Source organism: Acartia tonsa, chromosome 3, assembly GCF_053477335.1.
Source record: "Acartia tonsa isolate MP-2025a chromosome 3, ASM5347733v1, whole genome shotgun sequence".
Classification (NCBI taxonomy): domain Eukaryota; kingdom Metazoa; phylum Arthropoda; class Copepoda; order Calanoida; family Acartiidae; genus Acartia; species Acartia tonsa.
The window spans coordinates 8223750-8238951 of NC_137262.1; the positions used below are offsets into that span (position 1 = coordinate 8223750).

General features: G+C 30.5%; 1 protein-coding gene across 1 annotated transcript in view; it reads right to left on the reverse strand.

The window, feature by feature from the left end:
- LOC145313440 (putative receptor-type tyrosine-protein phosphatase mosPTP-1) overlaps positions 1-15202 on the reverse strand; it is a 141533-nt gene that overhangs the window by 20116 nt on the left and 106215 nt on the right. The window contains exons 11-15 of the mRNA XM_080152859.1: positions 12926-12997; positions 7743-7797; positions 4342-4410; positions 1099-1159; positions 741-932 (exon numbers count right to left, since the gene is read on the reverse strand). Of these exons, the coding sequence (XP_080008985.1) occupies positions 741-932; positions 1099-1159; positions 4342-4410; positions 7743-7797; positions 12926-12997 (449 nt within the window). The remainder of the gene's footprint in view (positions 1-740; positions 933-1098; positions 1160-4341; positions 4411-7742; positions 7798-12925; positions 12998-15202) is intronic.

Sequence of the window (15202 nt, forward strand, 5' to 3'; positions counted from 1 at the left end):
TTGACTCATTTCTGTTATTTTATTTTGTATGAACACTTTGAAATCTTGCAAAATCTTAGAGGAATGAGCTTTGATCTTTGATAACATTGGTTTGTAGAAGAAAATAGACTTTGCAACCATTGATAACATTTATTAAAATTAAACAAATTCAGTTATTGTTTAAAAATGTTAACATATTAAACAAAATTGTTTGATAATCGTTCGTATAAGGCGAAACATATAAGTTCAAAATTCTTAAGTAAGCTTACTCTAATCGTATACATTTAACGAAGTTTTGAAAGCCACAAGTAAAAACTTGAAAAGGGTTTCAATTTAACTAGAAATCAATTATTTTTCAACACTTTTTCTAAGGAAAATGAAACAAAAATTGTGGTAATGTTCTATTTACTCTTTTTGGTTTTCAGTAGGATGCAATTTATGGTTTGTATCAATTCATTTAAATCACAGTTTTTCAAATTGAAACTATGTACAGTTTAAAGATAATCAAACATTCTATAACTGCAACCGTACATAAACAACTTATTTCACCAAATAGCCGCCTGAATAAAACGCCTGACATAGTTATTTCTCGTATCGTATTATAAACGACTTTCCGCGGATATAGAAAGTACAATTATGATTGTACATTTCTATATTCGTAGAAAACTGGATATAATACGATGCTAGACATAGTTTTTTTCGTATTTATGAGAACCGGTTCCTATCCACCGGATTCGAATGAATACGAGAATAAAACTTACCTAACCCATCAACTTCCCCACTGACCACTGGCTCGCTAGAGTTGATTGTCCGCACATTTGTAAAGTTATCCGACGAATAGTAGACGCGGTAGCCGCTTATGCGGCCGTTTGGCCGCTCAGGCCGCACCCATTGTAGCACAAAGCCGTTGTTGGTAACTGCTACCACGCTCAAGTTTAGCGGCTGTGAGGGAACTGAAAATAAAAATATGAACACGTGAATAAAAATCTACAAAAAAAATATTTTATAACAAAGCAAATATTGTTATTTATTTTATTTTGTTAAAAAAAACAAATTTTGCAAATCTACAGCGTGTTTCTAACTCACTTTGTTTCCCTCCTCTAAATAAATAATTATTACCTCCTTCATCTGTTTGAACGGTAACTGTGGCGGGTGGCCCTGCTCCTTTGGGATTCATCACCTTAAAATAAAAAGTTATCATCAATTTAATTTAATAACAATTAAACAAGGATGAAAATATCCATAAAAGAAAATCTTTGACATGACGAACATTAAGAAACTTTTTCCTAATATATACTTTTACCATTTTTTTTATTTAAATCCGTTTTTTATTCGGTACTTCATTGAATGTAAGGATTACAGAAATTGAAAATTAGAACGCAATATTTCAATGCTTTTTTGATTTTTCTAGTGGATTATTTTTTTCTTTCTATATTTTATTAAATTTGAATTCTTTTCAAAATTGTACTATAATTATTTTGAAAGGTGATTAATGTTTCTCAATAACGTTGAATGAATTCAATAAACTTGCAAAATAGTTATATAGCCAAGAGATTTTGTTTAAATATTAGACACAACTTTAGATTATCTTCTTCCAAACTTTACCAATTTCCTAATACAGATTTACATAACCATTACTCGAGTAAGGGCGCTGCAGTAGCACATATAGCCGGGCAGCTGTTTTAGGCTGACACCTCATTTTTTAAACAACCATCTGGAAATCTTATTTGGGCATTAATCAGCCGCCGATATGATGGCTGGATGCTATAGTTTTTATAAATATTAAAGTAAAAGAATAGAGGGGGAACCAACGATATGTTACTCTACCCACGGGGTTGAGACCCTGTGCCGACTCTCAATGTAGTCTTTAAATACTAGCCAATAGCGTTGGAAATATAAACACAGCCAAGTTGTTACAAAAGAGCAGAAAGAAATTTGCTAGCAGACGAAAAAAGTCCCCAATACTTGGGCCAGGTAGTTGTATAGGTTATACATCTATTCTGTACAATCTTAATATCTTAAGTCCTGATGGCTGATGTGTAAACGGCTACTAGAAAAGTAATCTCCAATACCAACCAAAAAATCTTTCACCAGCAATAAACAGCCACCACCGGTTCTATAGAAGCGTCTGGCGAGCCTTGCAATTTTCCCCTTAATACCATCATTACAGATCATTAAATTTTTAATATTAAAAGATTAAACTTTAGAAAACTAACATTCTAAAACTTTTTATAATTTCTGGAAGTTTATTTTTTTTATAAAATTGATTAAATTATCCTGATTGAAAACTTTATAATGTACATAATTTCCCTAAAGTAATTTTAAATCATTTTTCATTTTTTTAGGATAATGAAGTACATAATTTTTGCAACAAAATTTCGTATAATTTTGTCAAACCTTATATTTTCATATTTTGTATATTCAGTTCTGACACTCAACAAAAGTTAATGTTCGTCTGCCATATCGTTTCAGAGCTTCGCTTTTGTGGATGTTGTCATTCTTGTTTTTAAAATTATTTTTTGGTGAAAAGAAATGCCTTCGTGCACCTTACTGTTAAAAGATATGCCTTCGTGTACCTTACTGTTAAAATAAATGCCTTCGTGTACCTTACTGTTAAAAGAAATGCCTTCGTGTACCTTACTGCTCAAAATATAAGGTTTAAAGGGGGTAATATTGGACAATGTAAAAAGTTTTCATATTAAAAGTTATGATTTACAAACAGGTGGGGGGAAGATAAGGAAAAATGTACATTAAATACTTTTAGCATAAATCATTTTTATTACATTAAGTTAAAGTGTTTATAATATTATGGCAGTGGCTTGTCTAGATCAAAACTTTTTCAAGAAAGATAATTATTAGCCTTTTCTGTTTATTATCCTTATTAAATTGTTCTTAAGAGATACCTTAAAAATAGAAAGTACTACCTAATGCGTTTAAGTTTATATAAAATTAAATATGAATACACTGTAAGCTCAAAACAGTGACAAACATTAAAGTATTTTAATTCGTATCACTCCTATGATTTTTCTTATTTCATTTTATTTTCCCTACTTACACAAAAACTTTTTTTTTTAAAGCTAAGCTTTTCTATAATTAGGGTCGGTCCGTCCGTACGCCTGTCCGTCCGTACGTCCGTACGTTTGTCCGTCCGTAACGGATAGCTTTTTTCGCTAATTTAGGCATGTTAGAATTGTCCTATTGATTTAAAACTTTGCATGGTGATTCCTGTAATAGTTAGGTACGATTTAGAAAGCTTAGCAACTCTATAATCATTACCAGAATGTCCGTACGTCCATTTTAAACATATTGATTTTTTTTACTTTTTCAACAACAAATTTTTATGTGATCTAATAATCCGATTGATCTGATTTTTGGTATACTGATTCCTGGGACAACAAAGTACAATATTATAAGCGAAGCAACTCTATAATCAAGTCCTAAAAATGTAAGTATGTCTATAAACATAATTCTGTATCAAGCAGTTTTTCAACAATTTTACTTACAATTTTGCTTCGACCTTTATACATTTATATTCTGATTATTCAGTTCTGACACTATACACGTGTTAGTGTCCGTTTGTCCTACCGTTTCAGTGCTTCGCTTTATGGATGTTGTCATCCTTGTTTAATTTAAATTTTCGAAGGTCCTTAGATAACACATCTAGACTCATGTAACCATTAGGAAAACAGTTATTTATCACGTCGAATTAAAGACAGCTTTCCGCAGACATCAAAATGAAAAAAATATTTTACAAATAATTTTAAAAAATCAATAAAAATTATTGAATATTTATCTCTGTCCTACAATAAACCGCACTAGCATTCACAAATCACTTATTCCTTCCTTTATTTGATTGATTTGACCTCAAACCTTCAAATATTCAGGTTCCCCCAGTAATTAACAAATTAAAACTTTGGCCTGACTGTAATTTGGTCAATTTAGTCATAAAAACTTGTATACAAAACTAGAAATTACCAAATAATATTTGTTTATTGAGTTAATAATAGTTAATTATCGCATCGTATTATAGACAGCTTGGATATTAAAATGAAAATTTTTAAAATTTCAACCAGTATTAAAACTTGTCTTATATTATCGTTTACATTTCATTATTCGTAGAAAATTGTCTATAACTCAATACGATGCATGATTTATCAGTATGGCTTAAAACCGGTTCTAATCCAGCCAATACTTATCGGTTTCAAAGTCATACTGGAAATAATTTTATATGTTTAAATCAATAATTCAGATGAAAATACTAAAGACGTTTATAGTATCCAAAACCTTCACATTAAACAATGGGAAACTGAAGCCACGGGTATAGAAAACCCTCTCTTCAAAAAAATATGACAAAAAACTTACCTGAATAGAAATGAGATACTGGGTAAATGAATTTAATTTTGAAAGTCTGTACTCTTTCGTTTCTGGCTCCTGAAAACAACAAAAAATTAGGTATCTTATTCTGTTTTGCTTGCAATCATTGTGTTATTGAAAAAAACTCTTAACACATCATCCTAAATAAAAAATAAGAGGATGGTTGTGTTACTGCTGAATTGTCTGTTTTCACTCTCCTTGAAAAATCGTCCATGGAAAAATGTACCACTTCCGACAATTTTTTTTGAAACTTTTCTTTTTAAAACTAAAATGGTATGAGGACAGTCAACTTACCACCTCCACCCCCCCCCCCCTTTCCTCGAGTACCTCTAAAGGCCTCTAGGGGCGTAGCTGCTGGGAAAGATATTAAGTAAAAGATCAAATGAATGTGGCTTTAATAGTTTTAAAAAGAAAAGGTTTTTGATATTTTAAAATGTTTTATTCTGCTTTTTCAAAAACCTAAAACACACCATATATTTAAGTTACACGCCTAAGACGAAGAAAATATTAAGCACGTCATAGAAAATTACATAACACAGAACAATGGGTGAAAAGAAAAACTTTATGGCAATTTTAAAGTAAAACTTTTTAATGCTTTTTGTACTGTGAAAGCGTTTTTTTCTCATTCTCTCGCAATGAATGTTTTTAGGCTGCAATCTTAAATGAATTGCATTTCTCTAATTATCATTATTAATGTTGCAAACTTTTTTGGCTTTAAGTAAAATATTTTTGAAATTTCCTATATATCTAAAATAAACCTCTTATAATAAGCATTGAAGTAATTACAAAAATATTTTAATAAATGGTGTTTTCACACAAAGAGTTGGTTGATCACTAATACCCCCCCCCCCTCCCCCCTCCCACCTTATTTTACCTAGTCTTAACCCATGCAGGTGCCATAACCTCAAGGGACCTATAACTGCGGTGCCCTAACCCTGTGGGGCTACTCAATGGAACATAACCTAACCCGACTTTAAGTTACAATCCAACTAAAAACTACCCATCCTCTACCTTATTCTTAATTTATTTATTTTTCAATGTTAGTTCCTTTAAAAAAATGCGCACATCTAACACATTGTATTACTTCTGTGTGTGTGAAAAAACATTACTCGTTTTGTACATACGCGAAATATCTAATGTTCGTGATTGTGAATAAATTTTCTATAGAACCTGCTAAACAATCTTTTAGTTACGGACATAGATACTATGGTTACAAAAATTAAATTTCTTTTTCAGTGTTTGTGTATCACACCTATATCAATCTTGGAATTTTGATCAAGTTAAAATTGTTTTCGTGTAAATCTAGCCCACTTCCCCAGATATTATCTTATCTATATGCAAAATAAAGGCATTTCAAAATTTCCAATTTCACAGTTTGTAATATAGTTATGCCACTAGGATAACAACATTCAAACGAATCTCAGTTCAAAGAGTATCAGTTTGGAAATTTGTCAGAAAAACGAGAAAGGGACGTAAAAAATTACTTTTTACTCCATAAAATCAAAAGCCTTGGGTTTTCTTTAGAAATTTTTTTTTCATGTTTCACATAGAAGTAAATAATAACATTTTACATAATACTAAGTTAAGTTATATTATGTATATTAAGCTCATCTTTTGTAAACCGCAACGCCTTTGGTAAAAAGAGTTAAAGAGGAGCCGCGATGTAAAAAATTGAAATGCAGATTAAATGATTCCCTCAGCCTAGGCCAAGCTAACCGTGAAATTCTTGTGGAAAGAAAATTAACAATGTTTATTATTTAATTTCTATGAAATAGGAGGTTTTTATTAGTTTTTATTGGCGTAATTTAACTTTGCATATATGCATCTCATAGACCAGAAAAAGAAAACATTCATATCATAATTTTAAATTTGAATTTTAGGTATTTCTTAAGCTTAACTTAATTTTACTTCATTTTTAAAAATGGTTTATTTAAGCAAAACATAGATAAAAATCAGAAAAATCCAAACTGTATACTGGTACCCAAACCCAAAGTCTTATAAAGATGTTCTTTCATTTTTTGACCTACTTTTATAAAAATGTATGTGCTGGTAAAAACTGCATGTCCAAACTTTTCAACCAGGAATGATTTTGTTTATCAATATTGCGTATGTAAATCCATTCATCATCCAATATCTTATCTCTTAAGATTCTTGGATGAAACGAACTATTCGCATTTCCTAAAAGCTCAGGTGGGATTTTAATGTATAAATACGACCTAAGAGGATATTGTCTAAATGCAAAGGGTGCACTGGAAAAAAAATAACAGCCTGAAATTTTGACACAGGGCCGTCAGATTTTCATCAAAAATGTTACTCTGTGCATAAAACGTTGTTATTTTATCTACATCAGAAAGAATGCATATAGCACGAACAAATTGTCATTATTTTTTACAGGCAGCAGAGGTAAAAACAAGGAAGTAAATGTGCATTGGTCGTGAAAATAAATTTGTTGGTTTCAATGTAATTTTTAAAAATTCCTCACGGTTTAGTTTAGGTATTTATCAACTTAAAAAAAAATATTTGGTAATATTGGATTTTGTAGGTTAAGACCTGGGTAAAATTTATAATTGATAAATTAGGAAAGCCTGAAGAAATATAATCAGTAAAACAAATCTTGCTATTACTACAAATATTGTTTAATATTGTTTAATACAAGTACCAAAAGAAGGGTTTTCAATGAGTTCAGTATTGTAATATCAAAATGGTTTTTAGAGTTGCTACATTTTTGTGTCAAAATATTTAGTGGTTTGCATCAAACCATCTTATGCAAAAATAGCTTTGTAAATTGTAAACTTATTCAATCTATAATCTACAGGAATAAGGGGATAAAACAATGGACATAAATATATCCTCTTTTCAAAATAGCGCCGGGGGGAGGGGGTTGGAATGATATTTATGCAAAAAAAATAAAAATATTGGCGAGTGTTAGGATTAGTTGACATCCCCTTTTAATAAGAAAATGAAGATAGTTGACTGATCCTTTTTTTCATTCCTTCAAGGCTCACATCTCCCCTTTCATCCCTGTACACGCTACTGAATAGAATATTTGCATCCGATTTAAATTACATCATTCGATATTGTTATAATATTCTTGCCAAGGATAGGTTAATGACAGATTAATCACTTTACATTCTACAAATTTCTAAGCTGATTTAAAATCAAAGTATTAAAGAAAGTTATTTGATTGTTGAATATTAATTTTTTTTATAAATACTATAACTTTCCAGTTTGGCTCCAAACCAGTTCTGAATAATACTGGATAAAAACGAGTAAGCATCAAATTATAGCCAATTGTTCACGATAAAAAGAGAAAATAAAAAAGATGAAATAAATTGCCGTTAGATTTAATCCTGTAAGGATTAAAATTCTAATAAAAAATATGAATTTACCTTTATAGTGACGCTATTTTCGTCTTCTCTTTCGCCCAACTCTTTCCAGGATATTCTAAAATAAAAAAAATAAATTATAAAAAAAACATTTATAAGAAATTAGGGAAAAAGAATGGACCTGAAGGTAGACGGGTCTGGCTTGGATGTGTCTAATGAATAGCTTTATCACATCGTAATATAGACAGCTTTCCGCCGCGGATATTAACATGAAAAATTATGATTGTGCGAATGGGGCGCTTGTCCAAAATCTGTGATATGGAGATCGCTCTTCTATGAGTACTACTTAAATCCTACTTTTACTGCAATACACATAGACATTCTCAAAGTCGGCTTGTCAGTGAAGAATGCTTTTCCTTTTATTCCCACAAGTATAATACGAATATGGTTGAACCCGTGGCTGTTCAACAAATACCCACGCACGGTATTATATTGCTTTAAATTAAGAATAAATGGCTGGTTATGATGTTCGATCTATATCATATAAGTATATCAAGCACATAAGAAGGAAGATGGTTTTATAAAGTGTATTTATATTACAAGTGAATCAGTTAAGTATGAAAGATACAGGATAGGAGATAATAAACATAAGTAGTGTAGGGCAGGAGAGTGCCTTAAGTCCAAAGCATCTAATTGTGCATAGTGTTAGACCTCTAACATAAGACCTAGGCACAATTCATGCTAAGTACTAAGGAACCTAAATTTAAACTACAATGCATGCTAAATTAACTAAGATCATTACCTTTAAGCCAGGAGAGAAGAAAGAACTTAATAGTTCAAGAGTTAGTGAATAACTGACTGATTTTAAGAGGTGCAAGTTATAAAGACAACTTATTACCAGGATCTAGTCCTTGTCTGTTCAATAAGGTGTTTGTATGTTAAACTTGTGACGTAAATGTAGCTGTGGCTGTAGGTATACTTAGTTTTACATAATGGTTACATGATTACTTTAACAATAGATACAATGTTTTATATAAGCATATAACATTAGTCAATCACATATAGATTACCATGGATAGGCTAGTATTACCCATATATAGTGATATATTGGTGATAATAGGCCTGAAATTGCATAAAAATACATTAAAACTGCCTGAGGGCTGACCATATTATCTGTGTCTTATGCCCTGAAGTGCGCGAGATAATTACTATAACCTGTCAATCAGAAATAAGACCAAAGTCTTATATTGTACTAATTTATAGAGGGTATAAATAAAGTGAACTAGATGCGAAGCATTTCTATAAAAATCTTTTCTGTACGTTCAAAGAATTTTAAAATTTAGATATCGCATCTCCAATTATAAGTTGATTATACAATTTCTATTTTGATATTCGTGGGAAATTGTTTGTAATACTAAGCTATACATGATTTTTCAGCATGGATGTGACCAGGTTATAATTTAGCGGATACTAATCGGTTTCGAAGCCATACTGGTTTTAGCTTTTTTATTCGGGAAGGTTGTTATCCAGTAATATGAAGTAATAGGATATATGTCTGTGTGTAAGTACAGTTCGATATCGTATATGGCACAATGGGTTTATTTTGGTTAACAAACACCCCCTCATAGGGCCAAGTTCGTAAAGGTTGGGATTGAAGCAGTTAGTATAAAATGTATGTTACAATATATTGACCTTACTTGAAAAAAAAACTAGAAATAATGCAACCATAAATAACAAATTTCTCAGCTTCAAACAATCATTTATCATGTAGTGTAAGGAAATGCATCAAATTTTAACTAAACTAAATTGAATCTTCCATATCCTGTCAATCTTTAGTGCTCTTATTATATCGATATACAACTACATTGTCATTTATAGAAATAAATGATATTATAAAAACGTTGATATAATAATAGTTATTTAAAGCATCGTATTATAGACAGCTTTCCATGGATATATTAAAATGAAAATTAAAAGAATAAAATTAGTTTTGTTAACAACGAGGGACAGAAGGCCCGGGCTAACAAAATTGGTATCAATTTTATGAGTTTTATTTTGATATTCGTGGAAAATTTTCTGTAACATACTGATCTACATGGTTTTTCAATATAACTGCAAACCAGTTCTAATCCTGCGGATATTAATCGGTTTTGAAGCCATACTGGAAAATAAATATCGTCGAAATGAATCAACTGCTAGTTCAGAACATGTCAATCATGTCCACTTTTGTGAAATAATCTTAGGCAAAAAAATCTATAAAAATTTATATCGACATAATGTCTTTAAAATTAACAGGCCTTACATATTAAAGGAAGATGGTACATTTTTCTTGCAAAGATATGGATTTTTTATGAATAAATTACGGTTAAAATTTTATGAAATACCGCATTTTCAAGTGATAAAATTAAATATGCCAAAACAAATATACATTTTAGGCTTAATATTCTATATTGATTGATTTTCCATCTATGTATATACCGTTATTTGATGATAGGCTATTCAATGCCCAAGTTTGTACAGCACCTATTATTTGAAACAAGAGTCTGCCTCGGGTTTTGAAAATAGTGTTTGCAAGTTATTATTAGTATATAAAATGCGTTTTTAAAACAAAATATTAAATTTTCTTAACTTGTAGTAAAACTCAATTATCTGGTCTATGTTATTTGATGTTATTCTTATAATGACAAGATAAAATACATTTTGAATTATTTATAGTAGTTTTTAATATCTTTTTATTGTTTTCTGATTAATTTAATATTAGATAGCTTTTGGTTGATCTTATTATCTTTAACAAGATTATATTTTCCTTCCTGATAGATATATAGATACACTGTTAGAAAATTATTATCTTTTTGGAACTAATATGTCAATTTTTAGTTAAAGTTTTATTGTCTAAAACAACCAAGAAAAGTTAAATATATAAAACATTTCTCTCAGTGCAGTAGGTAGTCAAATTTTATCAAATTATCTTGTATGGATAACATAGACGTCCAAGGGGGGGGGGGTAATGGGGCGATTACCCCCCCAAACGATTTTGGGGGTGCCGTAGGCACCCCCAAAAATTTTTTCATTTTACCCCCCCCATTTATAATTTACCCCCCCCCAAACAATTTTGGGGAGGTAAATACCACCCCCAAAATAAAAAATCTCTAATAAAAAAAGATTTTGCGCGCTTCAAGCGCATTTTTAATACTATATATTTAAAAAAATTTTAATTACCCTCCCCAAAAATTTTACCCCTGGGGTAAATTTTTTTGGGGGGGTTAACTAAATTTACCCCAGCCAACAGATTTCAGGGGGGGTAATTACCCCCCCCCCAAGCAAATTTTACCCCTGGGTTAAAAATTTTGGGGGGGGTAAAAAAAAATTGCGGCGAACTTCGCGCGCCATTTTACCCCCCCCAAAAAACGAATTACCCCCCCCTTCAAAAATTTTAACCCCCCCCCCCCAAATAAAAAGCTTGGACCCCCCGGATGATAAACAAAACAACCTCTTCAAGGTAAAGATTATTAGTGTAAAAGTTTGAACATCCAATCAATATTTGATATTTAAAGTGTAATTTAAAGTCCATTGCCCCTCCTCCCTGGTAGAATATATGGACAATGCATAAGATCTCATAAACACTTTTTTAAAATTATAAAAATGTTGGGACTTTTCTTATATTGATTAGGTTAAAAAATTTAATTATCTAAAAACACAGCTAAAAAATCAAATGTAAAGTGTGATGCAACCTAAAAACCTAACTCTTTTCAAATCACCCAAAAATGTTTTTTTTTTACAGTGTAATGTGTATTTTGAATAAAATGTACATAAAACATCAAACTAGGGAAAGAACAAAGAAATTACATATTCTGTTATTATTCAACAGTTGGGACCATAAAACCATGTATTACATAGAAGAAATACTATCGAAGTTTCATATTTTGATTATCTCTCACTAAATTAATCGATTCCATTAAAATTTAAATTTTCCTTTCCTAAAAAAGCAATATCTGTATATAAAATAAGCCAAGAAGGGTTTAATTTTTGTTTTACTTCATATTCTATTTTAAAGATAATTTCTCGTATTCATTCGAATCCGGTGGATAGGAACCGGTTCTCATCCATACGAAAAAACTATGTCAAGCATCGTATTATATCCAGCTTTCTACGAATATAGAAATGTACAATCATAAGATTAAAACCAATTTTTTTAGCCGGTGCCTTCGGCACCTCAGGGCTAAAAAAACTAGTTTTAATCTCATAATTGTACTTTCTATATCCGCGGAAAGCCGTTTATAATACGATGCGAGAAATAACTATTCATTACCTTGTTATTACGTAAATTAAGCTTCTTCTTAGAAGCAACCAAGTATTTCATAACTTAAAATGGCTAAAAGTTAGTAATTAATGTTTACAGTGAAATGTTGGTTTCATGGTCCCGACTGTATTGTGTTATTATTCAATGAGGGAATCTTCATTATTACAAATTCATCTTTTTATACTTTGTCTCTTAATGAATCAAACATTTCTTTGATAAATCAAGAATTCTGAATAATTGTTGTGTATAACTTTTTATGATTTATTATATTTGATTCATTGACAAAAATGTATTCATCCACAGATGAGAAGTCAAAATATTAAAAGATTTTGGGTATAGTCCCTTTCGTTGCAACGCCTCTTAAGGGGCGTTTCGTCGTATTTTTTCACAGTAGCTTTTGATAGGTTATTTTAGGTTAAGTTGGGTTAGGTGATTGCCCCGCAGGGTTAGGAAATTGGCCCAGCAGGGTTAGGGTCCCCCGCAGGGGCTTGAAATAGGTGAAAGGCTACTGTAAAAATACGACGAAACGCCCCTTAAGAGGCGTTGCCACGAAAGGGACTATATCCAAGATTTTTTAATAATAGAAAATTTTATTTTCAACTTTTGTACTGTCTCTGACACATCATAATTTGATTATCAGAATAGCATTGTATGATCAGTTTCCTGTAGAAATAATGTAAATATCAAGAAAGTTATAGACTTCTTATTATAAATATTGTATATTATAAAATGTTCACCAGGAACCGTTCTCTCATTTTTTGGCTTTAAAGCTTTTGGGCACTTTCTTTTTAAATCATGATTTGATAGTACATAGTTTAATTGGGGTTGTACATTAATCTATTGTCATTGTCTTATCCCTAAAGATCCCTGATATTTAAAGAGTAGCGCCGCTTGTAAGATATTTGTATTTTTAAACTTGTCCATAAATACTTGTGGTTGTACTTACTTGTATCCAATGAATTCTCCGTGGATGGTGTCTGGTGGCGGGGGATCCCATTCTATTTGGATTGAATCAGCACTAGACAAAAGCAAAGATTTCAAAATATGTTCCAGTTTACAGGCTTAAACATCATAAAGGATGCTTGTTTCAATTTAATTTTTTAAATTATGTTTCATTAATCTTAGAATTAGATTTTTTAATAGATACCGAAGTGACATTGAAAAATTGTATTGTATCTGAAAGTAGGACAGAAAAATTTATTATAAAAAAAATGTGGAGAAAAATTGTATAAAAAAAAATTTTAGATTTAAATAAATTACAAATTATCTAGTTTTCAATAATCTGAGCTCATAGAATATGCAAATAAAGGAAGCAGACTCATAACTATTAATTAATATGACAGATATTAATTAATCATTTGGTTAAATCTATTCAAGTTTATTCAACCTTTGATCTGTATTCATTTAATTCAAAAAATAGCAATGGATTATTTATGTTTTATACTTCTGTTTGTCCATCCTGAATTAAGGTTTACTATTTTTTTGTTCAAATTTTTCAATTTATTTTATAGAACTTCCTAAAAAGGGGGGGGGGGGTAAGTTCTGACACATTTGGTGAGAATAGGCTTTATCTTTGGACTGAGAAGATAGGTTATTAGGGATAAAATCATTCTTTTATGATGAATTTCCCCCAGATTTAAGATTTTTTGGATAGGCCTCCAGGTTCCGGAGCTCCAGGCCTCCAGGTGGTCTCTGTACAGGTAAAAATAAAAATAAGATCTTTTTTTTGAAGAGTTAGAGATTAACTTATAAAACAAAATGTGCTTCTTTTGATTGTTATTCACATATTTGAAGAAAAAACATACATTTTTTGTCTCATAAGCTGACATCTCACTGAAAATTTTTTTTTTTCATTTTTACCCGTACAGAGACCATCTGGAGGCCTATCCAAAAAAATCTTAAATCTGGGGGAAATTCATCATATAAGAATGATTTTATCCCTAATAACCTATCCTCTCAATCCAAAGATAAAGCCTATACTCACTGTTTACGCATAGGTGTCAGAACTTCCCCCCCCCCCCTTGCCCTCGTTAAATTTTGGCTTGTTTTACCACAACCAAAATGGGTTAGATATTTTTAAAGAAACTTATTTATGCGTTAATTGATGGTCTGCCAATTTTATCTCAGCTCGTTAATTCAGACATGTTTGAAAGTACCATGCTGATTCATATAACAGTTAGGCACAATTTCAATTACCTCTATTAATGTTCAGGTAATTGATCCTCATTTTGTTGAGCTTTACTATTAGGAATGTTGTCACCCTTGTTTCATATTCAATAATAAAGTTTAAAAGATTCATTTCTGATTAAATTATTGTGAATTTAGTAAAGAATAAAAAAACATGAAATTCATTTAAGTTAATTTAAAACAAGTTTATAAATTTTTTTGATTACAATTCAATTCAATGAAAAAATTATTATTTCTTATTTTTTTTAAATAAAATAAGTTTTAAAGGATTTTAATTAGTCTTTTAAATGCAAATCATAATTATTTAAAGCATATTTCACCTTAAAATGAGAAATATATTTTTCAAATTTGTAATCTATTTTCATATCTTCTCAACTGTAATCGTTATGCCATTTTATAACTTACAAATGTAAGTCTTGGCCACTTAAAAAGTACGGGACAGTGGAAAAAGTCATGTGTGACGTACTAAAAATACGTATGAAAAAAGAAGTTGAAAAGGAAACTACTAAAAAAGAGATTGATGATAGACTATTTTATGACGTCACACATGATACTTTCCGATGTCCTAAAAAGTACCATACACAATTTATTTGTCATGGTAATTTAATTTGTTCATAGGCCACATAAAAGGGGATTAATCTAATCTCAATAAAAAATATCAATATGTTTATTTCTTTTATCCCCAATAAAACGAAGTATTTTTACAATGTTACATAATTTTTTTTTAAAATTTAAATGCCACAAATAACAGGGATAAGACAATGGCCGATAAATTGATGTACATCCTTAATGATGATACAAGAAATTAACCCACCTGTAGATTACAATTATTGGCTGAAACGTTTGGACACTCAACTTAATGAACCGACCAATCATAACTTAATAAAAGACCCCAAAATTGTTAATTTATGAATAAGAAACGTTTTTAAAAACCCTTGGGGACTAGTATAATATACAACCCAATGTCCCCTCCCTCCCTCCTTGCACAAATAACCAGTCATATACGTGTATACATTTTATGTATAACCAATAAACA